The 27,101-nt window shown below is 43.4% G+C and overlaps 1 protein-coding gene and 1 long non-coding RNA gene across 4 annotated transcripts in view; both read left to right on the top strand.

Moving 5' to 3' along the window:
* LOC127911389 (collagen alpha-5(IV) chain-like) overlaps positions 1 to 27,101 on the top strand; it is a 37,259-nt gene continuing 10,158 nt past the window's right edge. Inside the window, exons 1-3 of one of the 3 annotated variants that reach the window (XM_052477875.1) lie at positions 1 to 148; positions 2,063 to 2,166; positions 23,805 to 23,931. In XM_052477875.1, the coding sequence (XP_052333835.1) occupies positions 121 to 148; positions 2,063 to 2,166; positions 23,805 to 23,931 (259 nt within the window). In that variant the 5' untranslated portion in view covers positions 1 to 120. Of the gene's footprint in view, positions 149 to 2,062; positions 2,167 to 8,576; positions 8,990 to 9,024; positions 9,412 to 23,804; positions 23,932 to 27,101 lie in introns of those variants that run through there. The other 2 variants (XM_052477929.1, XM_052477904.1) reach the window with 2 other exon arrangements.
* LOC127912563 (uncharacterized) lies at positions 12,121 to 13,788 on the top strand. The gene is made up of 3 exons (XR_008083326.1): positions 12,121 to 12,213; positions 13,148 to 13,273; positions 13,626 to 13,788. It is a non-coding gene; the product is annotated as an uncharacterized LOC127912563 (long non-coding RNA).

The raw sequence follows: 27,101 nt of genomic DNA, 5'->3' as shown, positions 1-27,101 counted from the left end.
CCTTGAACAAGGGTATAAAGGCGACCCATAAGAAGTTCTGGGATGTGGAGCGAGGCGTCACCTACATCCCCTGGAGCAAGGTGAAGATAGAGGAGCTGGAGGGCTACAGGGGAGGGAGGCATGCTGGACGCAGACACACTCTGTCCAGGTAAACATCTGACTGCCATTTTCTGTTTTCTACAACTGTCCCGCTTTGGGTGAATCTCAATTGTCTTCTTTTGATTCCTCACTTCCGCTTTCCTCGACCACATCAAAATACATCGGAGAAGAAGAATATATTTTTTTTGGGGGGGGGTGGGGGGTTCCTCCCCTCAGACCTTCCCCTCCAATGCACTTTGAGACGGTGAGGAAAGCGGATGCGAGGAATCAAGGAAGACAATTGAGATTCACCCTTTGTCTAGATGTGGAATGACTAGGGTGATAACCTGTCCTTTTAACAAGGGACAGTTTCTCCTATTTTGGTCAAGTGGTCTGGGTATAAGTATTTGACACAGGGCTAGGTTATACAGTGGGGAGAAAAAGTATTTGATACACTGCCGAGTTTTGCAGGTTTTCCTACTTACAAAGCATGTAGAGGTCTGTAATTTTTTTAATCATCGGTACACTTCAACTGTGAGAGACGGAATCTAAATGAAAATCCAGAAAATCACATTGTATGATTTTTTAAAGTAATGCATTTGCATTTTATTGCATGCCATACGTATTTGATACATCAGAAAAGCATAACTTAATATTTGGTACAGAAACCTTTGCTTGCAATTACAGAGATCATACGTTTCCTGTAGTTCTCGACCAGGTTTGCACACACTGCAGCAGGCATTTTGGCCCACTCCATACAGACCTTCACCAGATCTTTCGGGTTGCTGTCGCTGGGCACACGGACTTTCAGCTCCCTCCAAAGATTTTCTATTGGGTTCAGGTCTGGAGGCTGGCTAGGCCACTCCAGGACCTTGAGATGCTTCTTACGGAGCCACTCCTTTAGTTGCCCTGGCAGTGTGTTTGGTCGTTGTCATGCTGGAAGACCCAGCCACGACCCATCTTCAATGCTCTTACTGAGGGAAGGAGGTTGTTGGCCAAGATCTCATGATACATGGCCCCATCCATCCTCAATACGGTGTAGTCGTCCTGTCCCTTTTGCAGATAAGCAAGTGGAGTTTAGACCAAAAAGCTATCTTTTTGTCTCATCAGACCACATGACCTTCCCCCATTCCTCCTCTGGATCATCCAGATGGTCATTGGCAAACTTCAGATGGGCCTGGACATGCGCTGGCTTGAGCAGGGGGACCTTGCGTGCGCTGCAGGATTTTAATCCATGACGGCGTAGTGTGTTACTAATGGTTTTCTTTGAGACTGTGGTCCCAGCTCTCTTCAGGTCATTGACCAGGTCCTGCCGTGTAGTTCTGGGCTGATCCCTCACCTTCCTCGTGATCATTGATGCCCCACTAGGTGAGATCTTGCATGGAGCCCCAGACCGAGGGTGATTGACCGTCATCTTGAACTTCTTCCATTTTCTAATAATTGCGCCAACAGTTGTTGCCTTCTGACCAAGCTGCTTGCCTATTGTCCTGAAGCCCATCCAAGCCTTGTGCAGGTCTACAATTTAACCCTGATGTCCTTACACAGCTCTCTAGTCTTGGCCATTGTGGAGAGGTTGGAGTCTGTTTGATTGAGTGTGTGGACAGGTGTCTTATACAGGTAACAAGTTCAACCAGGTGCAGTTAATACAGGTAATGAGTGGAGAACAGGAGGGCTTCTTAAAGAAAAACTAACAGGTCTGTGAGAGACGGAATTCTTACTGGTTGGTAGGTGATCAAATACTTATGTCGTGCAATAAAATGCAAATTAATTACATAAAAATAATTTTGTTTTAGATTCCGTCTCTCACAGTTGAAGTGTACCTATGATCAAAATTACAGACCTCTACATGCTTTGTAAGTAGGAAAACCTGCAAAATCGGCAGTGTATCAAATACTTGTTCTCCCCACTGTATCTATCTGTACATTGCTGGTGTCGCCGAAGTCTGTATTGTCCCTGATTTTTGTTTGATTGGTCTGTTCTTCAGAATGGGGAGATGACGTGAAGGAGCTGACTAAACCAGCAGGACTGAACAACGGAGGAGGAGCGGATGCCATGGAAACCGACGGAGCTGCCACCGCCCACGTACAGGTAACACCCGCTGCAGGGGAGACGATGACACACTACAGACAGCAGGGTCCCAAAGAAACACACCAGGGTCCCAAAGAAACACACCAGGGTCCCAAAGAAACACACCAGGGTCCCAAAGAAACACACCAGGGTCCCAAAGAAACACACCAGGGTCCCAAAGAAACACACCAGGGTCCCAAAGAAACACACCAGGGTCCCAAAGAAACACACCAGGGTCCCAAAGAAACACACCAGGGTCCCAATGAAACACACCAGGGTCCCAATGAAACACACCAGGGTCCCAATGAAACACACAGACAGCAGGGTCCCAATGAAACACACCAGGGTCCCAATGAAACACACCACAGACAGCAGGGACCCAATGAAACACACCACAGTCCCAACAAACAGGGTCCCAATGAAACACACCACAGACAGCAGGGTCCCAATGAAACACACCACAGACAGCAGGGTCCAAATGAAACACACCACAGACAGCAGGGTCCAAATGAAACACACCACAGACAGCAGGGTCCAAATGAAACACACCACAGACAGCAGGGTCCCAATGAAACACACCACAGACAGCAGGGTCCCAATGAAACACACCACAGACAGCAGGGACCCAATGAAACACACCACAGACAGCAGGGTCCCAATGAAACACACCACAGAAAGCAGGGTCCCAATGAAACACACCACAGACAGCAGGGTCCCAATGAAACGCACCACAGAAAGCAGGGTCCCAATGAAACGCACCACAGACAGCAGGGACCCAATGAAACACACCACAGACAGCAGGGTCCCAATGAAACCAGGGTCCCACAGACAGCAGGGTCCCAAAGAAACACACCAGGGTCCCAAAGAAACACACCACAGAAACACACCAGGGTCCCAAAGAAACACACACAGGGTCCCAAAGAAACACACAGACAGCAGGGTCCCAATGAAACACACCAGGGTCCCAATGAAACACACCACAGAAAGCAGGGTCCCAATGAAAAACACACCAGGGTCCCAATGAAAACACAGAAAGCAGGGTCCCAATGCACACAGACAGCAGGGTCCCAATGAAACACAGACAGGGTCCCAATGCACCACAGACACCAGGGTCCCAATGAAACACACCACAGACAGCAGGGACCCAATGAAACACACCACAGACAGCAGGGTCCCAATGAAACACACCACAGACAGCAGGGTCCCAATGAAACACACCACAGACAGCAGGGTCCCAATGAAACGCACCACAGACAGCAGGGTCCCAATGAAACGCACCACAGACAGCAGGGTCCCAATGAAACGCACCACAGACAGCAGGGTCCCAATGAAACGCACCACAGACAGCAGGGTCCCAATGAAACACACCACAGACAGCAGGGTCCCAATGAAACGCACCACAGACAGCAGGGTCCCAATGAAACGCACCACAGACAGCAGGGTCCCAATGAAACACACCACAGACAGCAGGGTCCCAATGAAACACACCACAGACAGCAGGGTCCCAATGAAACACACCACAGACAGCAGGGACCCAATGAAACACACCACAGAAAGCAGGGTCCCAATGAAACACACCACAGACAGCAGGGTCCCAATGAAACACACCACAGACAGCAGGGTCCCAATGAAACGCACCACAGACAGCAGGGTCCCAATGAAACGCACCACAGACAGCAGGGTCCCAATGAAACGCACCACAGACAGCAGGGTCCCAATGAAACGCACCACAGACAGCAGGGTCCCAATGAAACACACCACAGACAGCAGGGACCCAATGAAACACACCACAGACAGCACCACAGACAGCAGGGTCCCAATGAAACACACCGTTCTGTGTGTTCTACCTCACCATCTCATAGGACGCAGACTTTTATCCAGAGGTTTTGTGCCTTGGTTGTCTGTTTTTATTGTTTTGTTGTTTTTAGCTGTTATTAAAAATGGCAGGTTTTATAAGTATTCATATGCAAACACTTTTCCTCAAAATGCAACAAAGTATCTTTGTGAATAAGTGGACCAATAAAAATAAAATGATTTCGTAGTATCATGGGTAACTAGTATTTGAAAGGTATTCACTCACCTCAGTACATCGCCTATATAAAAACTAAGGTCCCATATTGAAAGGCTGTTGTATAGCTTTCCTCCAGTAGTACGTCTGAATGCAAAAGGATCCAGTTACTGCCTATCTATACATGATGCCTTTTACAGGGGTTTCACAGTTTCTCACCAATAAATGGAAGGCAACTTCGTTCTTTAGTTTACTTGTCTTATTCACTTTTGTCTCATCAGAACGGTACCTTCCTGATTAGTAAGATATTAGGACGGTCACATTGGTCGTTGATGCAGATGAACAACAGTTTTTGCATTAAAATAACTTTGTTTTTTTAAAGCTGATATGAGTTTCCTGCTGGTACCACCTGGTGGGTTTCTATCTCTGTTTGAAATGTTTCACCATCTTCCTGCATTTGCTTCAATATCAAGCCTTTTATTTATTTATGCCTGTTCAAAGTCCCTATGCCTTACATGAGGGGGGCCTCGACTGATTGGTTTGAATAGAATGGCATCCAGAAACGGAGGACTGAGTTCCCTCGCCTCATGTCTGAACCATTCTGGAACGTGTAGGCTGAGAGAGTGCACTAAGTCCACATATTCTTCCTATCATGACCGAGGCAGAATGATCTACGCAATCATGAATGTCATTTTAAATAATTGAACATTTGACTCAACGCAGAACTTCCAGAAGTGGCACATTTTTTTCATTTTAATATGACTTCATGTTATTTATTCAAAAGACATTAGCAAACAGACTGCTGCTGTTAGTGCATCGTGGATATATGCATTAGATCTCAGCCTGATTTGACCAGGTAAATAGGTTGTACCAGAGACTTGTGTTTCACAAGGTAGATCCGGGTTGTACTGGTACGGACAATTGTGTTTGAAACTGTGTTTCTAGTTCATACACGTGAACATACATGCATGAATACATAATCCTGTAAAATGTGGCGCAACACACAGGCTTATGAATGTCTTCAGGCCTAAAACAACATTTTTGTCTACCAGCCACTCAGATTTTTTTTTTTACCTGACAAAATATTTTATCTGCATTAATTACACTGAACACAATGGGCGAGCTTTCTTAAGTTTCTCTAAAATAAGTCATGTATTACCATTAAGAAGTAATGTGAGCGATTTGCTCTATTAAATGTAATATTTTGTGGGCTGTCTTCAAAAACAAAAATGTCACAGATGAGACAAATGTTCAGCTGCCCCTTTAAGGTTACCTTGGTAACGGGTGGTCGCTCAAGTAATCACGTGGGCCTTAGTGGTACACGACTCCAGGATTTTTGGAATCGACTCCCAACACCTGTGGTTGGAGTCTGAGGAGTTGACTCTTGCTGGACACGCTGAAACGGATACGTACGCACCGTCATTATGGCAGAGTTCTACTCGGAAGACTCCCATCTGCATTCTAGAAGGACTGGCATGAGTGTAATGCTGTCCATTTGCTCATCAACTTAGCCTATAAAAGGCCTATTTTGTTTAAAGGGGATGTGTCGGAACTATAATTGTTTTAGTGATGTTTCTGCTGGGTGCAGCCTTGACCAATCCCACGGGGTGATGCGGCGCACTCTAAACTGATACGCCTATCATTTTCCATGTTATATGGCCCTATTTGACAGGTATTACTAGACACTTTGGTTATGTAATTATTATCCAATCAAGCGTTATTCCAGAGGACCATTCACACAGGATTAGTTTTTTTCCAAACTGCCCCCTCCCCCCCTGTGATTATTATTTTTAATTTAATTGACTCATGACGGAAGCCTGGAGGTTTTTATTGCAGGCGTGAAGCTATTTCCACGTCATGTCTATATGATAATAGGCTACACTGAACACTCGCGCCTGTCTGCAAAATGTATAGATATCCCCATAATATTTAAATGGTTGAAGTGTGAACATTTATCATTATTTTAGCAATCCATAGTAGGCGTCATTCGTAACCCCTCTAGGGGCTGTGGGACGCTACCTGGCCAACATCCGGTGAAATTGCAGAGCGCCAAATTCATAAACATACAAGTGTTATACATCAGTTTGAAGATTAACTTCTTGTTAATTCAACCGTTGTGTCAGATTTCAAAAAGGCTTTACGGCAAAAGCATACCATGCGATTATTTGAGGACAGCGCCCAGCACACAAAGCATTTACAAACAGTAACCAGACAAGTAGAGGATTAACAAAAGTCAGAAATGGAGATAAAATGAATCACTTACCTTTGATGATCTTCATATGGTTGCACTCAAGACTCCCAGTTACCCAATAAATGTTCGATAAAGTCCTCTTTATATCCAAAACTTTTTTGTTCAGTAATCCAATGGCTCCAAGGCGGTCACAACAGGCAGACGAAAAATCCAAAAGTATCAGTAAGGTTTGTAGAAACATGTCAAACGATGTTTATAATCAAACCTCAGGTTTTTGTCATAATAATCAATATTTCAACCGTACAAAGAAGGCGAGCTCTCAGTTGTGCGCCGTAAACAGGTTTGGGGACTTTCCACTATCCACTCACTCAGATGTCTTACTCTCTCCTTTTTCAGAATACAAGCCTGAAACAATTTCTAGACTGTTGACACCTAGTGGAAGCCATAGGAAGTGAAATCTGAGTCCTAAGTAATGAGATATTGTATGGGCAGTCAGTGGAAAATTACAAACATAAAACAATTCCACCTCCTGGATGGATTTTTCTCAGGTTGTCTCCTGACATATCAGTTCTGTTATACTCTGACATTATTTTAACAGTTTTGGAAACTTCAGAGTGTTTTCTATCCACATATACCAATTATATGCATATCCTAGCTTCTGGGCCTGAGTAACAGGCAGTTTACTTTGGGCACGTTTTTCATCCGGAGGTGAAAATAGTGCCCCCTACCCTAGTGAGGTTAAAAACAACAAGCACTTGAGATATTGAAAAAGTTTTGCGAGGATGCCTAGCTTTGCGATCTATTGCCTAGGACAGGGCTCTCCAACCCTGTTCTCTCCAGCAGGAAGTGTTGCTGTGCGAGGTCGGTTAGCTATAACGTTGGGATTCCTATTTCTTTGTGCATTACCAGATGTATGAAACAAAATTGCAGAAATACTTTGAAAACCGCTACTGCAGCATTTATTCTGCTATAAATCACTACTTTGCATGTGGGGCCATATTTGACTTGACTGTTTGTATGAAATGTCTGCACCGTTAAGAGTCCTGGATGTGACCACCCCCCGCCCACAGGACTGGTGAATTAGACATTCATAAGACGTTATTATTCTTCCCAGCCGAAACCGTTTGGAAGAATTTGTGCATATATTATGACGTTTTGGACTTTGGTACGGTTTCTCTCCTTCGGCTGTTCGGGCACATTTCCTGCACCGTTAGAGTCCTGGATGTGACCACCCCCTGCCCACAGGTCTGGTGAATTAGACATTCATAAGACGTTTGGAAGAATTTGTGCATATATTATGACGTTTTGGACTTTGGTAAGGTTTCTCTCCTTCGGCTGTTCGGGTACATTTTTTTCTTGAGGCAAGCCAAAGTCAACACCACTTCGTTGGTGATTGGTCAACAGTAGGGAGCCTAAACTTTTCGTCATGCTGTGAGAGACTAGTTTTCATGCGCATTGGGGGGGATAAATACTGCACGAAACATCTTTTTAGAAGTAAAATTGCGAGACTAAGATCTCCTCGGGGGGGCTCGTGTCACTTTTTAATGACAGACTTCTTCTTAAATTATCTTCGATTTAATTCTGACATATTAGGAGGAAATGTATACGCTGTACCAGACGAACTGAAGCACGCCATTACCTGCCAACGCCAAACTCTACCCGCGTTGGGCGGGTGTTTTTAATTTGTAGGCCCTGCTTCAGAACCAGGGTTGGGACTTTTAGAAGGGATGAATGAAGAGAAGATGATCACATCGTCTAAATGTCCTCATTTTCAGGAAAAGGTAGGAATTTACTGCAATATTTCATCAACAGCATATATATAGGTAAAAAATAAGTTGTCAAACCTGCCTAAAACATAATTTTAATTAAAAATCTATAACACAAAAAAACAGTAGTTGCTAGATGTGTATTGTTCATAATGTTGCTTAACAAAGGTTTGCTGCTTATACATGTTCAAATACTTCATATCTCCTAGTTCAGTATCATGACCATACAGTCTAACCCTGAAACCCACTCCACCCCGAAACTGACTCTTCACGCTCCTCAAACTAGTCTTCTATGGCAACTTGTTTTAGTCAACCAAACTAACTTGAGGTTATCACCCAGGTAGGTGAATGAGGTGAACCCTGAAGATACTGTTATAGCTCTCAACAGCTTTCACAAAGACACCTGCACGGGCATTCTTTATTTTGTATTTTTGTATTTTTAATGTAGTTCCTAAATCTGTGGGCACCAACTGACACATTGTCAGTCGTCGTCAGTCTCACGAGGCCTCACTAAAGGTGAGTGTTTCTGGACGTGGACATCGGAGGTCCCTCCCTCGCTGGGACTGTCCTGAGGAACCTCCCAATGGCTGACAGGTAAAGGTGACGCTCCCATTTGGAAATCTACCGGATTACTGTCATGATATTTTGTGTGTGGGGGGCGGGGTCAAGTCCCAGGAACAACTGAACGAGCAACGAGTTGTTCTTAATTTAATCTTCATCACAATTCAAGTTGCAACAAAGGAACTGAAATTGGCGTCCGAAGGAACAGTTAGTGCGTTATGTTGTTCCTTGCGATAGCAGATAATATCTTTACCGCTTTACAATATTCCAGTGCTCGTCCGTGTAGGGCTGACATGAGGTGGGGGCCAAAGACGTGAGGTGAGCTGAAACAATGTTTTTGCCGATGTCCAGAACTCCCAGCTGATCACAATGTATGAAATGACCAGTGATCACGGTCTGACACGTTATTCAGGTCATATCAAACTATTTTGGTTTAGGTCACGTACTTTCATGTAGTTAGTTGCAAGTGAAAAATTCCTAAATATAATTTATGAATTAAAACATTTTATTCAACAGTAAGGAAACAGACAATAATGTTCTCATGTCATGTTGTAGGTTCAGTTATGTTTTAATGGGCGGGAAAACAACAACAACAAAAAGACGTGTTGGCCACTGTGGGGTGGGATAAGACACTGGCGTTAGTGCTGTGGGTCTAGCAGGAACGAAGGAGGGAAACCGCCCGTGGGCCCCACGGTGGAGCTCCACCGCGGGATCTTCTACCGGGGGAATCTGAGATCTGGGTAAGGATAGACCCCGCCCCCTTCCCTCCCTCCCTTTACCCAATACCTAACCTGCAGTGGCCTGATGGCTGTGTGGTTATGTAGGAATTAGTTTGTTCAGTTTCATCTGATCATAAGTGTACGTTATGCAAACGCATATAAATACTATATTGAGCACCGAAACATTACTGCTTATAGCTTGTACATGACTAGGTGACATCCTATTTGGATTTTTTATGGACAAAATCTTTTTAGATGTTTTGTCTACTGAAATACAGGGACCTCCAGTTTGTATGGTGTAGCTGTAGGAAAGAGTGTCTACTGAAATTGGGGGTGGATTATCCTTATTGTCATTCAGGGGGTGGATCCTCTTCTCCAATTTAACCTTTACAATTGGGGGACAAAAAAAAAAAAAAATGTGAAACTGATCTTGGATCAGAGTTCCAGGACAACTTTTTTCCTCCTACTCCTTTGGTAGCATCCAATGAAGTGTATAAACCCCTAGGTGACTGACAGGGAGCCCTGTATTGAAGCCACTGTGCAGCCATCTTGGTACTCCAATGTAAAAAAAAAAAAAAAAAAAAAATTTAAATGGTAAACTATAGAAATGCATGTATTAATGTCTACATTCATTTTTTGTCACTTTTATTATAGTAGACGCCTTAATTGGTACTTCGTTTACTTCACATACAATTATAAATAAAGTATTTATTATAGTGAGTACTAATGTTACTGTCCCCACTGAAACATCATAAATACTTAAATGCATGTAATGTTGTCCTTTTTCCCATTTCATTGAAATAGTGTAGAATTCCATTCATTACTACGAAGGACTGTTTCCTACCGGGGAGTACCAAAATGGCCGATCGGTGGCTTCAAAACCACTCAATGGCCAATACACCACTATTAGCAATCTAGGCTTTTCTTTTTCACCATTGGTAGCAACCAATAATGTGTATATACACTGAATGACTGATAGGGGGTGCTGTTTTGAAGCCGTTTTGAAAATGTTTTACAGAAATGCATTTATTTATTGTCTACATGTGTTTTTGTCAAGCTTTATTATATTACAGACACCTTAATGCGTACGTCAAAATATAACGAGCTAAACAAAAATGAAAAAATATCTAAACATTTTATTTTAAAGTATACATGTTACTTTTGTTACTATATACTTCTGTCCTTGAAACATTTTAATTGAAATACTGTAGAATGCCATTCATTTCTATGGAGGACTGTTCCGACTGGGGAATGCCAAAATGGCCGACTGAAGGCTTCAAATCCTGCCGTTGGCCAATATATAATGTGAATTTGGAATAAGTGGAACACTTTTCTCCTGCAACCTCTTTCGACATCTATCCAGCATATTAGCTCAACGAATGATACATTTCTATAAAATCCTCAAGATGTTCCCTAATCACAAAATATATTATTCATTTTCGCAGGTGACATGACACGCCCATTTACGTACACCATGGGTCAAAACCATATTTAGTAGACTGGGACAGTAGGTTAGATAACATGGGACACCATTATTACAGTCCTAATTGTACCCAAATCACATTTAGTGTGATTAGGAAACATCTGAGGATAACGTAGCGGATGTCTGAAGAGGTCACATCACCTTTGACCCTAGACGGCAGTTACTGCCTTCTTGCTCGGCCCACTGGAATACATTTCCAAACTTGTTTTAATGTATTTATTTGTATGTCTGTTAATGTCATAGTAGACACTGCAGGTCATAGGTCAGTGACACCAAGGTAAACTAGACACTGCAGGTCATAGGTCAGTGACACCAAGGTAAACTAGACACTGCAGGTCATAGGTCAGTGACACCAAGGTAAACCGTAGACACTGCAGGTCATGGTCAGTGACAACAAGGTAAACTAGACACTGCAGGTCATAGGTCAGTGACACCAAGGTAAACTAGACACTGCAGGTCATAGGTCAGTGACACCAAGGTAAACTAGACACTGGTCAGTCAAGGTAAAAACACCAGGTCATAGGTCAGTGACACCAAGGTAAACTAGACACTGCAGGTCATAGGTCAGTGACAACAAGGTAAACTAGACACTGCAGGTCAAGGTCAGTGACACCAAGGTAAACTAGACACCAGGTCATAGGTCAGTGACACCAGGTAAACTAGACACTGCAGGTCAGTGACACCAAGGTAAACAGACACTGCAGGTCATTTGACACCAAGGTAAACTAGACACTGCAGGTCATAGGTCAGTGACAACAAGGTAAATAGACACTGCAGGTCATAGGTCAGTGACACCAAGGTAAACTAGACACTGCAGGTCATAGGTCAGTGACAAGGTAAACTAGACACTGCAGGTCATAGGTCAGTGACACCAAGGTAAACCGACACTGCAGGTCATAGGTCAGTGACAACAAGGTAAACTAGACACTGCAGGTCATAGGTCAGTGACACCAAGGTAAACTAGACACTGCAGGTCATAGGTCAGTGACACCAAGGTAAACTAGACACTGCAGGTCATAGGTCAGTGACACCCACTAGACACTGCAGGTCAGTGACATAAACTAGACACTGCAGGTCATAGGTCAGTGTAAACTAGACAAGGTCATAGGTCAGTGACAACAAGGTAAATAGACACTGCAGGTCATTTGACACCAAGGTAAACTAGACACTGTGGCAGTTAAACATAGACACTGCAGGTCATAGGTCAGTGACACCAAGGTAAACCGTAGACACTGCAGGTCATAGGTCAGTGACACCAAGGTAAACTAGACACTGCAGGTCATAGGTCAGTGACACCAAGGTAAACTAGACACTGCAGGCCATAGGTCAGTGACACCAAGGTAAACTAGACACTGCAGGTCATAGGTCAGTGACACCAAGGTAAACCATAGACACTGCAGGTCATAGGTCAGTGACACCAAGGTAAACCGTAGACACTGCAGGTCATAGGTCAGTGACACCAAGGTAAACTAGACACTGCAGGTCATAGGTCAGTGACACCAAGGTAAACTAGACACTGCAGGTCAGGTCTGCAGACACTGCAGGTCATAGGTCAGTGACACCAAGGTAAACTAGACACTGCAGGTCATAGGTCAGTGACACCAAGGTAAACTAGACACTGCAGGTCATAGGTCAGTGACACCAAGGTAAACTAGACACTGCAGGTCATAGGTGACACCAGTGACAGGTCAGTGACACCAAGGTAAACTAGACACTGCAGGTCATAGGTCAGTGACACCAAGGTAAACTAGACACTGCAGGTCATAGGTCAGTGACAACAAGGTAAACTAGACACTGCAGGTCATAGGTCAGTGACACCAAGGTAAACTAGACACTGCAGGTCATAGGTCAGTGACACCAAGGTAAACTAGACACTGCAGGTCATAGGTCAGTGACACCAGGTAAACCGTAGACACTGCAGGTCATAGGTCAGTGACACCAAGGTAAACTAGACACTGCAGGTCATAGGTCAGTGACACCAAGGTAAACCTAGACACTGCAGGTCAGGTCATAGGTAAACTAGACACTGCAGGAGGTCAGTGACACCAAGGTAAACTAGACACTGCAGGTCATAGGTCAGTGACACCAAGGTAAACTAGACACTGCAGGTCAGGTCAGTGTCAGTAAACTGACACCAAGGTCAGTGACAACAAGGTAAACTAGACACTGCAGGTCATAGGTCAGTGACAACAAGGTAAACTAGACACTGCAGGTCATAGGTCAGTGACACCAAGGTAAACTAGACACTGCAGGTCATAGGTCAGTGACACCAAGGTAAACCGTAGACACTGCAGGTCATAGGTCAGTGACACCAAGGTAAACCGTAGACACTGCAGGTCATAGGTCAGTGACACCAAGGTAAACCGTAGACACTGCAGGTCATAGGTCAGTGACACCAAGGTAAACTAGACACTGCAGGTCATAGGTCAGTGACACCAAGGTAAACTAGACACTGCAGGTCATAGGTCAGTGACACCAAGGTAAACTAGACACTGCAGGTCATAGGTCAGTGACACCAAGGTAAACTAGACACTGCAGGTCATAGGTCAGTGACACCAAGGTAAACTAGACACTGCAGGTCAGTGACACCAAGGTGAACTAGACACTGCAGGTCATAGGTCAGTGACACCAAGGTAAACTAGACACTGCAGGTCAAGGTCAGTGACAACAAGGTAAACTAGACACTGCAGGTCATAGGTCAGTGACACCAAGGTAAACTAGACACTGCAGGTCATAGGTCAGTGACACCAAGGTAAACCGTAGACACTGCAGGTCATAGGTCAGTGACACCAAGGTAAACCGTAGACACTGCAGGTCATAGGTCAGTGACACCAAGGTAAACCGTAGACACTGCAGGTCATAGGTCAGTGACACCAAGGTAAACCGTAGACACTGCAGGTCATAGGTCAGTGACACCAAGGTAAACTAGACACTGCAGGTCATAGGTCAGTGACACTGCAGGTCAAGGTCAAACCAAGGTAAACTAGACACTGCAGGCAGGTCATAGGTGCAGGTCATAGGTCAGTGACACCAAGGTAAACCGTAGACACTGCAGGTCATAGGTCAGTGACACCAAGGTAAACTAGACACTGCAGGTCATAGGTCAGTGACACCAAGGTAAACTAGACACTGCAGGTCATAGGTCAGTGACACCAAGGTAAACTAGACACTGCAGGTCATAGGTCAGTGACACCAAGGTAAACTAGACACTGCAGGTCATAGGTCAGTGACACCAAGGTAAACTAGACACTGCAGGTCATAGGTCAGTGACACCAAGGTAAACCATAGACACTGCAGGTCATAGGTCAGTGACACCAAGGTAAACCGTAGACACTGCAGGTCATAGGTCAGTGACACCAAGGTAAACTAGACACTGCAGGTCATAGGTCAGTGACACCAAGGTAAACTAGACACTGCAGGTCATAGGTCAGTGACACCAAGGTAAACTAGACACTGCAGGTCATAGGTCAGTGACACCAAGGTAAACCGTAGACACTGCAGGTCATAGGTCAGTGACACCAAGGTAAACCGTAGACACTGCAGGTCATAGGTCAGTGACACCAAGGTAAACCGTAGACACTGCAGGTCATAGGTCAGTGACACCAAGGTAAACCGTAGACACTGCAGGTCATAGGTCAGTGACACCAATGTAAACTAGACACTGCAGGTCATAGGTCAGTGACACCAATGTAAAGTGACACTGCAGGTCATAGGTCAGTGACACCAAGGTAAACCGTAGACACTGCAGGTCATAGGTCAGTGACACCAAGGTAAACTAGACACTGCAGGCCATAGGTCAGTGACACCAAGGTAAACCGTAGACACTGCAGGTCATAGGTCAGTGACACCAAGGTAAACCGTAGACACTGCAGGTCATAGGTCAGGTGACACTGCAGGTCAAGGTCAGTGACACCAAGGTAAACCGTAGACACTGCAGGTCATAGGTCAGTGACACCAAGGTAAACTAGACACTGCAGGCCATAGGTCAGTGACACCAAGGTAAACCGTAGACTGCAGGTCACTGCAGGCCATAGGTCATAGGTCAGTGACACCAAGGTAAACCGTAGACACTGCAGGTCATAGGTCAGTGACACCAAGGTAAACCGTAGACACTGCAGGTCATAGGTCAGTGTAAACTAGACACTGCAGGCCATAGGTCAGTGACACCAAGGTAAACCGTAGACACTGCAGGTCATAGGTCAGTGACACCAAGGTAAACCGTAGACACTGCAGGTCATAGGTCAGTGACACCAAGGTAAACTAGACACCGCTTGTTTTCGCTTTAACTTTTGCAGTTGCTGCAAACATGACCCCCCGCTCATTTTCACCTCAACACTATGGAGGCAGGGTATTTGTCCACATGATAAAGCATGTACTTAATGTATGAAAAAATGTCAATTCATTTTCTATGAAATGCTCTTTTGCTTGGTAGGGCAGTGTCGACCAGTTACCAATCTTTTGAACTCATGTAGCCTACGATGAAACATAATTACCGACTCCAACGTTAACCATACCTGCTTTTCAACTGGAGCCAACAACTTGAACATAATGTGTGTGTATATATATATATATATATATATATATATAATCAGTTGAAGTCAGAAATTTACATACACCTTAGCCAAATACATTTAAACTCGGTTTTTCACAAATAAAAATTCCCTGTCTTAGGTCAGTTATGATCACCACTTTATTTTAAGAATGTGAAATGTCAGAATAATAGTAGAGAGCATTATTTCAGCTTTTATTTATTTCATCACATTCGGTGGGTCAGAAGTGGGTCAGAAGTTTACATACATACTCAGCAGGCCCATTCCTCCTGACAGAGCTGGTGTAACTTGAGTCAGGTTTGTAGGCCTCCTTGTTTGCACAATCTTTTTCAGTTCTGCCCAGAAATGTTCTATAGGATTGAGGATAGGGCTTTGTGATGGCCACTCCAATACCTTGACTTTGTTGTCCTTAAGCCATTTTGCCACAACTTTGGAAGCAAGCTTGGGGTCATTGTCCATTTGGAAGACCCATTTGCGACCAAGCTTTAACCTCCTGACTGATGTCTTGATGTTGCTTCAGTATGTCCACAGAATTTTCCATCCTCATGATGCCATCTATTTTGTGAAGTGCACCAGTCCCTCCTGCAGCAAAGCACCCCCACAACATGCTGCTGCCACCCCCGTGCTTCACGGTTGGGATGGTGTTCTTCGACTTGCAAGCCTCCCCCTTTTTCCTCCAAAACATAACGATGGTCATTATGGCCAAACAGTTCTATTTTAGTTTCATCAGACCAGAGGACATTTCTCCAAAAACGGTAATCTTTGTCCCCATGTGCAGTTGCAAACCGTAGTCTGGCTTTTTTATGATGGTTTTGGAACAGTGGCTTCTTCCTTGCTGAGCGGCCTTTCAGATTCTGTTGATATGGGACTCGTTTTATTGTGGATATAGATACTTTTGTACCTGTTTCCTCCAGCATCTTCACAAGGTCCTTTGCTGTTGTTCTGGTTTGATTTGCACTTTTCGCACCAAAGTACGTTCATCTCTAGGAGACAGAACGCGTCTCCTTCCTGAGCGGTATGACGGCTGCGTGATCCCATTGTGTTTATACTTGTGTACTATTGTTTGTACAGATGAACGTGGTACCTTCAGGCATTTGGAAATTGTGGACTTGTGGAGGTCTACAATTTTATTCTGAGGTCTTGGCTGATTTATTTTGATTTTCCCATGATGTCAGAGGCACTGAGTTGGAAGGTAGGCTTTGAAATACATCCACAGGTACACCTCCAATTGACTCAAATGATGTCAATTAGCCTATCATTTTCTGGAATTTTCCAGGCTGTTTAAAGACACAGTCAATTTAGTGTATGTAAACTTCTGACCCACTGGAATTGTGATACAGTGAATTATAAGTGAAATAATCTGTCTCTAAACAATTGTTGGAAAAATGACTTGTGTCAATGCACAAAGTAGATGTTCTAACCGACTCGCCAAAACTATAGTTTGTTAATTAACAACAACATTTGTGGAGTGGTTGAAAACGAGTTTTAATGACTCCAACCTAAGTGTATGTAAACTTATGACTTCAACTGTACAATGTTAAACATATATACGGCATACTTCATGTACAAATACATGTACGTATGAGACAGTGGGGCAAAAAGTATTTAGTCAGCCACCAATCGTGCAAGTTCTCCCACTTAAAAGATGAGAGAGGCCTGTAATTTTCATCATAGGTACACTTCAACTACTAACAAATATCCAGAAAATCACATTGTAGGATTTTTAATGAATTTCTTTGCAATTTATGGTGGAAAATAAGTATTTAAGTATAAAAACACCAAGTATGATACCACTATAATACAAACTCTCTCATTGTATATGTTTTTGGAGAAGAAGATGAAAAATTAATGTTCTGTCTAGTCCACCTATGAGTTCTGTCTAGTCCACCTATGAGTTCTGTCTAGTCCACCTATGAGTTCTGTCTAGTCCACCTATGAGTTCTGTCTAGTCCACCTATCAGAACTTATGGTCCGGACTGCTTCCATCCTACCAGCCAAACTCATTTTTGTCCTTACCGTTTAACTAAGGACTAATTTTCCTACTTGTCGTACCTGCTGGAACCAAACAGCTGGCTCTGATACTCAGGCCAGCTGAGTACAACTTGGCTTGGCTCGGCTCGGTTCAGTAGTGTGAGAAGCCACCGAGTGTGGACACTCCAACCAATCAGTAACATTCAAGTAGGCGCCAGGGAGAACCGGCAGGGCTGGATGAAACTCAAGGGGATGAGTTCGTAAACACCCCTGCACTGCAGTGATGACAAAACGACATGAGCTAAGGGTCTGTCATCATTATGGAGCTGCAGCACACCCTAGTGAGCAAAGCCTCTGATGGAAGAATTACAGCAAACCGTGAAGCTCTATTTTCTCTGGTTAATCACTGCCAATGGCCACTTGGTGCCTTCCAGACTGCCACAAATAACTTTATTTATTTTATTTTTTGACATTTAATCATTCAATTATTTTCCGTCGCTTGTCTCACACCCTCGTGAGGAGAAAACCTCTTGATGGGAGAATTACAACTGAAACAGTGAAGCCTTATTCTCTCTGGTGATTTCATCGGGTCATCCCTTGGTGCCTCTGCCAGACTGCCACAAATGTTTTGTTTCTGCAATCTTAGTTGTCTTCCGTCAGTGTCTACAGTGAATGTTTCTCAATGCACACCATTGCTTTTTGCAGTGCACTGAACACTGGGTAGTGGTTTAGAGGGCGGCAGCAGCCATTTGCAGGCCCTCTGAATCACGCAGGTAGCCTAGTGGTTTAGAGGGGCGGCAGGCAGCCTAGCGGTTTTAGGGGGCGGCAGGTAGCCTAGCGGTTTTAGGGGGAGGCAGGTAGCCTAGCGGTTTAGGGGCGGCAGGTAGCCTAGCGGTTTTAGAGGGGCGGCAGGTAGCCTAGCGGTTTTAGAGGGGCGGCAGGTAGCCTAGCGGTTTTAGGGGGGCGGCAGGTAGCCTAGCGGTTTTAGGGGGGCGGCAGGTAGCCTAGCGGTTTTAGGGGGGCGGCAGGTAGCCTAGCGGTTTTAGGGGCGGCAGGTAGCCTAGCGGTTTTAGGGGGGCGGCAGGTAGCCTAGCGGTTTTAGGGCGGCAGGTAGCGGTTTTAGGGGGTAGCCTAGCGGTTTTAGGGGCGGCAGGTAGCCTAGCGGTTTTAGGGGGCGGCAGGTAGCCTAGCGGTTTTAGGGGGGCGGCAGGTAGCCTAGCGGTTTTAGGGGGGCGGCAGGTAGCCTAGCGGTTTTAGGGGGGCGGCAGGTAGCCTAGCGGTTTTAGGGGGGCGGCAGGTAGCCTAGCGGTTTTAGGGGGGCGGCAGGTAGCCTAGCGGTTTTAGGGGGGCGGCAGGTAGCCTAGCGGTTTTAGGGGGGCGGCAGGTAGCCTAGCGGTTTTAGGGGGGCGGCAGGTAGCCTAGCGGTTTAAGGGGGGCGGCAGGTAGCCTAGCGGTTTGAGGGGGGCGGCAGGTAGCCTAGCGGTTTGAGGGGGGCGGCAGGTAGCCTAGCGGTTTGAGAGGGGCGGCAGGTAGCCTAGCGGTTTTAGAGGGGCGGCAGGTAGCCTAGCGGTTTAGAGCATTGGACCAGTAACTGAAAAGTTGCTAGATTGAATCCCCGAGCTGACAAGGTAAAAATCTGTCGTTCTGCCCCTGAACAAGGCAGTTAACCCACTGTTCCTTGGCCGTCATTGAAAATACGAATTTGTTCTTAACTGACTTGCCTCGTTAAATAAAGGTAAAATAAAAAATATATAAACTAAAACATGCTCACTACCAAGAAGATGAGTGTTATTGTCAGTAGTGACAGTGGCAATAAATAAAAAAAAATAAGTTTGTTTTTTACTTATTTTCTTTGAGCTCCCAACTGGTGTAAATGAGGAATTATACTGGAGTGTGTTGTTTCAATGTTAATCGGGCGATGACTATAAACGTCATCCTCACCTGTAAAGAGTGTATGGTTAGATAATGCACTGATCTCTATGGCCAGTAATAAACTGAGACCTAAAGCACTGAGGATTGTAGGTTGTTCTGGGTTCAGTAACAGCTCCGGGTGGTGATCTGTGACATCAGTCATAACGTGGGAACTGAATACTATACTGAATATACTATACTGAATACTATACTATACTGAATACTATACTATACTGTATACTATACTGAATACTATACTATACTGAATACTATACTATACTGATATACTATAGTATAATACTGTATACTATACTGAATACTATACTATACTGAATACTATACTATACTATACTGAATACTATACTATACTGAATACTATACTTAATAGTATACTATACTGAATACTATACTATACTGAATACTATACTGAATACTATACTGAATACTATACTAAATACTATACTATACTGAATACTATACTGAATACTATACTGAATACTATACTATACTAAATACTATACTATACTGAATACTATACTATACTGAATACTATACTATACTGAATACTATACCATACTGAATACTATACTATACTGAATACTATACTATAATGAGTATACTATACTGAATACTATACTATACTGAATACTATACTGAATACTATACTATACTGAATACTATACTATACTGAATACTATACTATACTGAATACTATACTATACTATACTATACTGAATACTATACTATACTGAATACTATACTATACTGAATACTATAATACTGAATACTATACTGAATACTATACCATACTGAATACTATACTATACTGAATACTATACTATACTATACTGAATACTATACTATACTGAATACTATACTATACTGAATACTATACTATACTATACTGAATACTATACTATACTATACTGAATACTATACTGAAGCTATACCATTTGAATACTATACTATACTGAATTATTTTTTTTTACTATACTGAATGATATTCTGCTCTTATCTACAATACCGACCAGACAACACGCAAATACACACATTTGTCATAGCTGGATCTGACCAGGATACATTTTGGGCTTATGCTATACTGAATACTATACTATACAGCGGTACTATAGTGTGTCAAGAATGTGACACCAATACTCCAATGCTAGTTTATACTGAATAGCATCCCACTGGGCTCACCATGTCATTTCAGCGTGGAAATGTGGGTAATATTTACTATTCAAATACTATACTGAATATATCACTATGACCTCACAGTGAAATGCTATAATACATACAGGTGTAGTAGACCTCACAGTGAAATGCTGAATACATACAGGAATAGTAGACCTCACAGTGAAATACTGAATACATACTATACTGTAGTAGACCTCACAGTGAAATACTGAATACAACAGGTTATTTGTCACGTTTTTTTTTTTTTTTTTTAGACCAGAAAGTGAAATGCTGAATACAATCAGGACCAGACAACACTCAAAGTGAAATTTGAATAGCAACAGGTCTGACCAGAGTACATTTTGGGAAAGTGCTGAATACAACAGGGTAGGTGAGTGTGTCAGTGAAACAGCTCCAGATGCCAGTTTAGTCCCCGCAGTACCAACTACACCATGTCATTTAGTAGACCTCACAGTGAAATGCTGAATACAACAGGTGTAGTAGACCTTACAGTGAAATGCTGAATACAACAGGTGTAGTAGACCTCACAGTGAAATGCTGAATACAACAGGTGTAGTAGACCTTACAGTGAAATGCTGAATACAACAGGTGTAGTAGACCTACAGTGAAATGATGAATAAACATAGGTAGACCCATGAAATGCTGAATACAACAGGTGTAGGTATCCAAAGCAGTGAAGTCATGCTGCATACAACAGGTGTAGTAGACCTCACAGTGAAATGCTGAATACAACTGAGGTGTAGGACCACAAGTAGACCTCACAGTGAAATGCTGAATACAACAGGTGTAGTAGACCTCACAGTGAAATGCTGAATACAACAGGTGTAGTAGACCTTACAGTGAAATGCTGAATACAACAGGTGTAGTAGACCTCACAGTGAAATGCTGAATACAACAGGTGTAGTAGACCTCACAGTGAAATGCTGAATACAACAGGTGTAGTAGACCTCACAGTGAAATGCTGAATACAACAGGTGTAGTAGACCTCACAGTGAAATGCTGAATACAACAGGTGTAGTAGACCGTACAGTGAAATGCTGAATACAACAGGTGTAGTAGACCTCACAGTGAAATGCTGAATACAACAGGTGTAGTAGACCTCACAGTGAAATGCTGAATACAACAGGTGAAGTAGACCTCACAGTGAAATGCTGAATACAACAGGTGTAGTAGACCTCACAGTGAAATGCTGAATACAACAGGTGTAGTAGACCTCACAGTGAAATGCTGAATTACAACAGGTGTAGTAGACCTTACAGTGAAATGCTGAATACAACAGGTGAAGTAGACCTCACAGTGAAATGCTAAATACAACAGGTGTAGTAGACCTCACAGTGAAATGCTGAATACAACAGGTGTAGTAGACCTAACAGTGAAATGCTGAATACAACAGGTGTAGTAGACCTCACAGTGAAATGCTGAATACAACAGGTGTAGTAGACCTCACAGTGAAATGCTGAATACAACAGGTGTAGTAGACCTCACAGTGAAATGCTGAATACAACAGGTGTAGTAGACCTTACAGTGAAATGCTGAATACAACAGGTGTAGTAGACCTCACAGTGAAATGCTGAATACAACAGGTGTAGTAGACCTCACAGTGAAATGCTGAATACAACAGGTGTAGTAGACCTCACAGTGAAATGCTGAATACAACAGGTGTAGTAGACCTCACAGTGACATGTTACTTACAAGCCCTTTAACCAACAATGCAGTTCAAGAAACAGAGTTTCACCCACTCAAAAACAACCAGATGTTTATTGATATCCCAATGTGTTATTACTAAACTTTTAATGTCCCGTGGGCAGCTTGCACATGCATTAAAAATTAAAAATAAACGTTTAATGTTTTTTTTCTTTTTATATAGACAGGTGTGCGCCTTTCCAGATCATGTCCAATCAATTGAATTTACCACAGGTGGACTCCAAGTTGAAGAAACATCAAGGATGATCAATGGAAGCAGGATGCATCTGAGCTCAATTTTGAGTCTCGTAGCAAAGAGTCTGCATACTTCTGTTTTTATTTTTTTGCAAAAATTTCTAAAAACCTGTTTTGACTTTGTCATTGAGGTATTGTGTGTAGATTGCTGAATACGGCTGTAACCTAAGACAATGTGGATGAAGTCAAGTGGTCTGAATATTTCCCGAAGGCACCTGGTTCCTCATATTCTAATAGTTCGCCTAATTTCAGTTTGTGACAAAACAAGCAGTCACTGTACCATTTTAAACCGCTGTTAAATATATTTTCCATAACCAAAAATAATGTATTTTCAGCTGTTTTGAAGCTGGTGTACATTACCGAAAGTAAAAGACGCAAAAAAACAGATCTTAAGAACGGGAAGCATAGAAATAGTGCGCATAGAACAGATATACCGCTTCTTAGACTTGCTTTCACTGAGTGACAGATCTATAGCTCACTTTTCTATGTGGATTTGGTCGGGTCGGACCAAAAGTGACATATTACAGCTTTTAACTGTAAAAATATATATTATTTATTTCATTTGAATGTTTTCATCTGATTTGTCAAACAAATTACTTCAAAGACTATGGTGACTTTCGCACGTTCATCCAAAAATAATTACAGCATTCGAACAGTGCACTTGTGCACCCGCCAACTTTTCTTCAGTTCTGAAAGTATCTCACTGGAGAAAGCATCCGAGCGTGGGAAACAGCGCCCCTCTTACTATATGTAGCCCATGTATTTGATGCTGTCTGGCCAAAAAGAGTATGACATGCCATGGGCTACACATACATGTTTTAACGTGAATGACAGTATTATCGCTGTCGGGGGTGGGGGCGCAGGGGCGCAGATTAGTCCATCGCCGTCGGGGGGGGGCGGGGATAGTCCATTATTATGAACCAGTACATGGGTGATTAATGACACGTTTCTACTATTATGAGAAATGATTGATCTATTATGGATTATCATTTGGCTGTATATGGATTCATGTACTTTTTTTAATGTTATAGTAACCTGGGCACAGTGGCACACAATTGGCCCAGCGACGTCAGGGTTTGGCCGGGGAATGCCGTCATTGTAAATAAGAAATTGTTCTTAATTAACTTGTCTAGTTAATAAAGGTTACATAAAATACATTTTTAAAAAAAAACACCTGCTTGTCGAACATTTAATTCCAAAATCACGGTGAAGCGTTTCCACTTCTCCAGAGTCCAATGGCGGTGAGCTTTACACCATGGAAACCCATTTCATTAAGCTTCCGACTAACAGTTACCGTGACGACGTTGCTTCCAAAGGCAGTTTGAAAAAAAAAAACTGTTGTTGATATTCTTGTGTTTTGTCTCCAGGTGCCTCCAGTCCAGCCAATAGGGTCAATGGGTGGTCCCTCTGGATTCCCTGGCCCTCCCCCCTCCCTCACCCCCGGTGGAACCCCTCTCTTCCTGCACGCTGGCTTCAACCCCACACAGCCTCCAGGTAACAACATTATGGGACTGAACCAAATGAACAGCTAGAGGATCACAAACAAATGTTCTCCTTCTCCTCTCTGGTTGTCGTTTTGTACAGTTCTCCTTCTCCTCTCTGGTTGTCGTTTTGTACAGTTCTCCTTCTCCACTCTGATTGTCGTTTTGTACAGTTCTCCTTCTCCCCTCTGATTGTCGTTTTGTACAGTTCTCCTTCTCCTCTCTGGTTGTCGTTTTGTACAGTTCTCCTCTCTGGTTGTCGTTTTGTACAGTTCTCCTCTCTGATTGTCGTTTTGTACAGTTCTCCTTCTCCTCTCTGATTGTCGTTTTGTACAGTTCTCCTTCTCCTCTCTGATTGTCGTTTTGTACAGTTCTCCTTCTCCTCTCTGGTTGTCGTTTTGTACAGTTCTCCTCTCTGGTTGTCGTTTTGTACAGTTCTCCTCTCTGGTTGTCGTTTTGTACAGTTCTCCTCTCTGATTGTCGTTTTGTACAGTTCTCCTTCTCCTCTCTGATTGTTGTTTTGTACAGTTCTCCTTCTCCTCTCTGGTTGTCGTTTTGTACAGTTCTCCTTCTCCTCTCTGGTTGTCGTTTTGTACAGTTCTCCTTCTCCTCTCTGGTTGTCGTTTTGTACAGTTCTCCTTCTCCTCTCTGGTTGTCGTTTTGTACAGTTCTCCTTCTCCTCTCTGATTGTCGTTTTGTACAGTTCTCCTTCTCCTCTCTGGTTGTCGTTTTGTACAGTTCTCCTCTCTGATTGTTGTTTTGTACAGTTCTCCTTCTCTCTGGTTGTCGTTTTGTACAGTTCTCCTTCTCCTCTCTGATTGTCGTTTTGTACAGTTCTCCTTCTCCTCTCTGGTTGTCGTTTTGTACAGTTCTCCTCTCTGGTTGTCGTTTTGTACAGTTCTCCTCTCTGATTGTCGTTTTGTACAGTTCTCCTCTCTGATTGTCGTTTTGTACAGTTCTCCTTCTCCTCTCTGATTGTTGTTTTGTACAGTTCTCCTTCTCCTCTCTGGTTGTCGTTTTGTACAGTTCTCCTTCTCCTCTCTGGTTGTCGTTTTGTACAGTTCTCCTCTCTGATTGTCGTTTTGTACAGTTCTCCTCTCTGATTGTCGTTTTGTACAGTTCTCCTTCTCCTCTCTGGTTGTCGTTTTGTACAGTTCTCCTCTCTGATTGTCGTTTTGTACAGTTCTCCTCTCTGATTGTCGTTTTGTACAGTTCTCCTTCTCCTCTCTGATTGTTGTTTTGTACAGTTCTCCTTCTCCTCTCTGGTTGTCGTTTTGTACAGTTCTCCTTCTCCTCTCTGGTTGTCGTTTTGTACAGTTCTCCTCTCTGGTTGTCGTTTTGTACAGTTCTCCTTCTCCTCTCTGGTTGTCGTTTTGTACAGTTCTCCTTCTCCTCTCTGATTGTCGTTTTGTACAGTTCTCCTTCTCCTCTCTGATTGTCGTTTTGTACAGTTCTCCTTCTCCTCTCTGGTTGTCGTTTTGTACAGTTCTCCTTCTCCTCTCTGATTGTCGTTTTGTACAGTTCTCCTTCTCCTCTCTGATTGTCGTTTTGTACAGTTCTCCTTCTCCTCTCTGGTTGTCGTTTTGTACAGTTCTCCTTCTCCTCTCTGGTTGTCGTTTTGTACAGTTCTCCTCTCTGATTGTCGTTTTGTACAGTTCTCCTTCTCCTCTCTGGTTGTCGTTTTGTACAGTTCTCCTTCTCCTCTCTGGTTGTCGTTTTGTACAGTTCTCCTCTCTGATTGTCGTTTTGTACAGTTCTCCTTCTCCTCTCTGGTTGTCGTTTTGTACAGTTCTCCTCTCTGATTGTCGTTTTGTACAGTTCTCCTCTCTGATTGTCGTTTTGTACAGTTCTCCTCTCTGATTGTCGTTTTGTACAGTTCTCCTTCTCCTCTCTGATTGTCGTTTTGTACAGTTCTCCTTCTCCTCTCTGATTGTCGTTTTGTACAGTTCTCCTTCTCCTCTCTGGTTGTCATTTTGTACAGTTCTCCTTCTCCTCTCTGGTTGTCGTTTTGTACAGTTCTCCTTCTCCCCTCTGATTGTCGTTTTGTACAGTTCTCCTTCTCCTCTCTGATTGTCGTTTTGTACAGTTCTCCTTCTCCTCTCTGATTGTCGTTTTGTACAGTTCTCCTTCTCCTCTCTGATTGTCGTTTTGTACAGTTCTCCTTCTCCTCTCTGATTGTCGTTTTGTACAGTTCTCCTTCTCCTCTCTGATTGTCGTTTTGTACAGTTCTCCTTCTCCTCTCTGGTTGTCGTTTTGTACAGTTCTCCTTCTCCTCTCTGATTGTCGTTTTGTACAGTTCTCCTTCTCCTCTCTGATTGTCGTTTTGTACAGTTCTCCTTCTCCTCTCTGATTGTCGTTTTGTACAGTTCTCCTTCTCCTCTCTGGTTGTCGTTTTGTACAGTTCTCCTTCTCCTCTCTGGTTGTCGTTTTGTACAGTTCTCCTTCTCCTCTCTGGTTGTCGTTTTGTACAGTTCTCCTCTCTGGTTGTCGTTTTGTACAGTTCTCCTCTCTGGTTGTCGTTTTGTACAGTTCTCCTTCTCCACTCTGATTGTCGTTTTGTACAGTTCTCCTTCTCCTCTCTGATTGTCGTTTTGTACAGTTCTCCTTCTCCTCTCTGGTTGTCGTTTTGTACAGTTCTCCTTCTCCTCTCTGATTGTCGTTTTGTACAGTTCTCCTTCTCTCTGATTGTCGTTTTGTACAGTTCTCCTTCTCTCTGATTGTCGTTTTGTACAGTTCTCCTTCTCTCTGATTGTCGTTTTGTACAGTTCTCCTTCTCCTCTCTGGTTGTCATTTTGTACAGTTCTCCTTCTCCTCTCTGGTTGTCGTTTTGTACAGTTCTCCTTCTCTCTGATTGTCGTTTTGTACAGTTCTCCTTCTCCTCTCTTATTGTCGTTTTGTACAGTTCTCCTTCTCCTCTCTGATTGTCGTTTTGTACAGTTCTCCTTCTCCTCTCTGGTTGTCGTTTTGTACAGTTCTCCTTCTCCTCTCTGGTTGTCGTTTTGTACAGTTCTCCTCTCTGGTTGTCGTTTTGTACAGTTCTCCTTCTCCTCTCTGATTGTCGTTTTGTACAGTTCTCCTTCTCCACTCTGATTGTCGTTTTGTACAGTTCTCCTTCTCCTCTCTGATTGTCGTTTTGTACAGTTCTCCTTCTCCTCTCTGGTTGTCGTTTTGTACAGTTCTCCT

Source organism: Oncorhynchus keta, chromosome 1 (assembly GCF_023373465.1).
Source record: "Oncorhynchus keta strain PuntledgeMale-10-30-2019 chromosome 1, Oket_V2, whole genome shotgun sequence".
In the NCBI taxonomy this organism is placed as follows: Eukaryota; Metazoa; Chordata; class Actinopteri; order Salmoniformes; family Salmonidae; genus Oncorhynchus; species Oncorhynchus keta.
The sequence above is the reverse complement of the archived record's forward strand: the minus strand, read 5'-3'. Positions and strand labels throughout refer to the sequence as shown.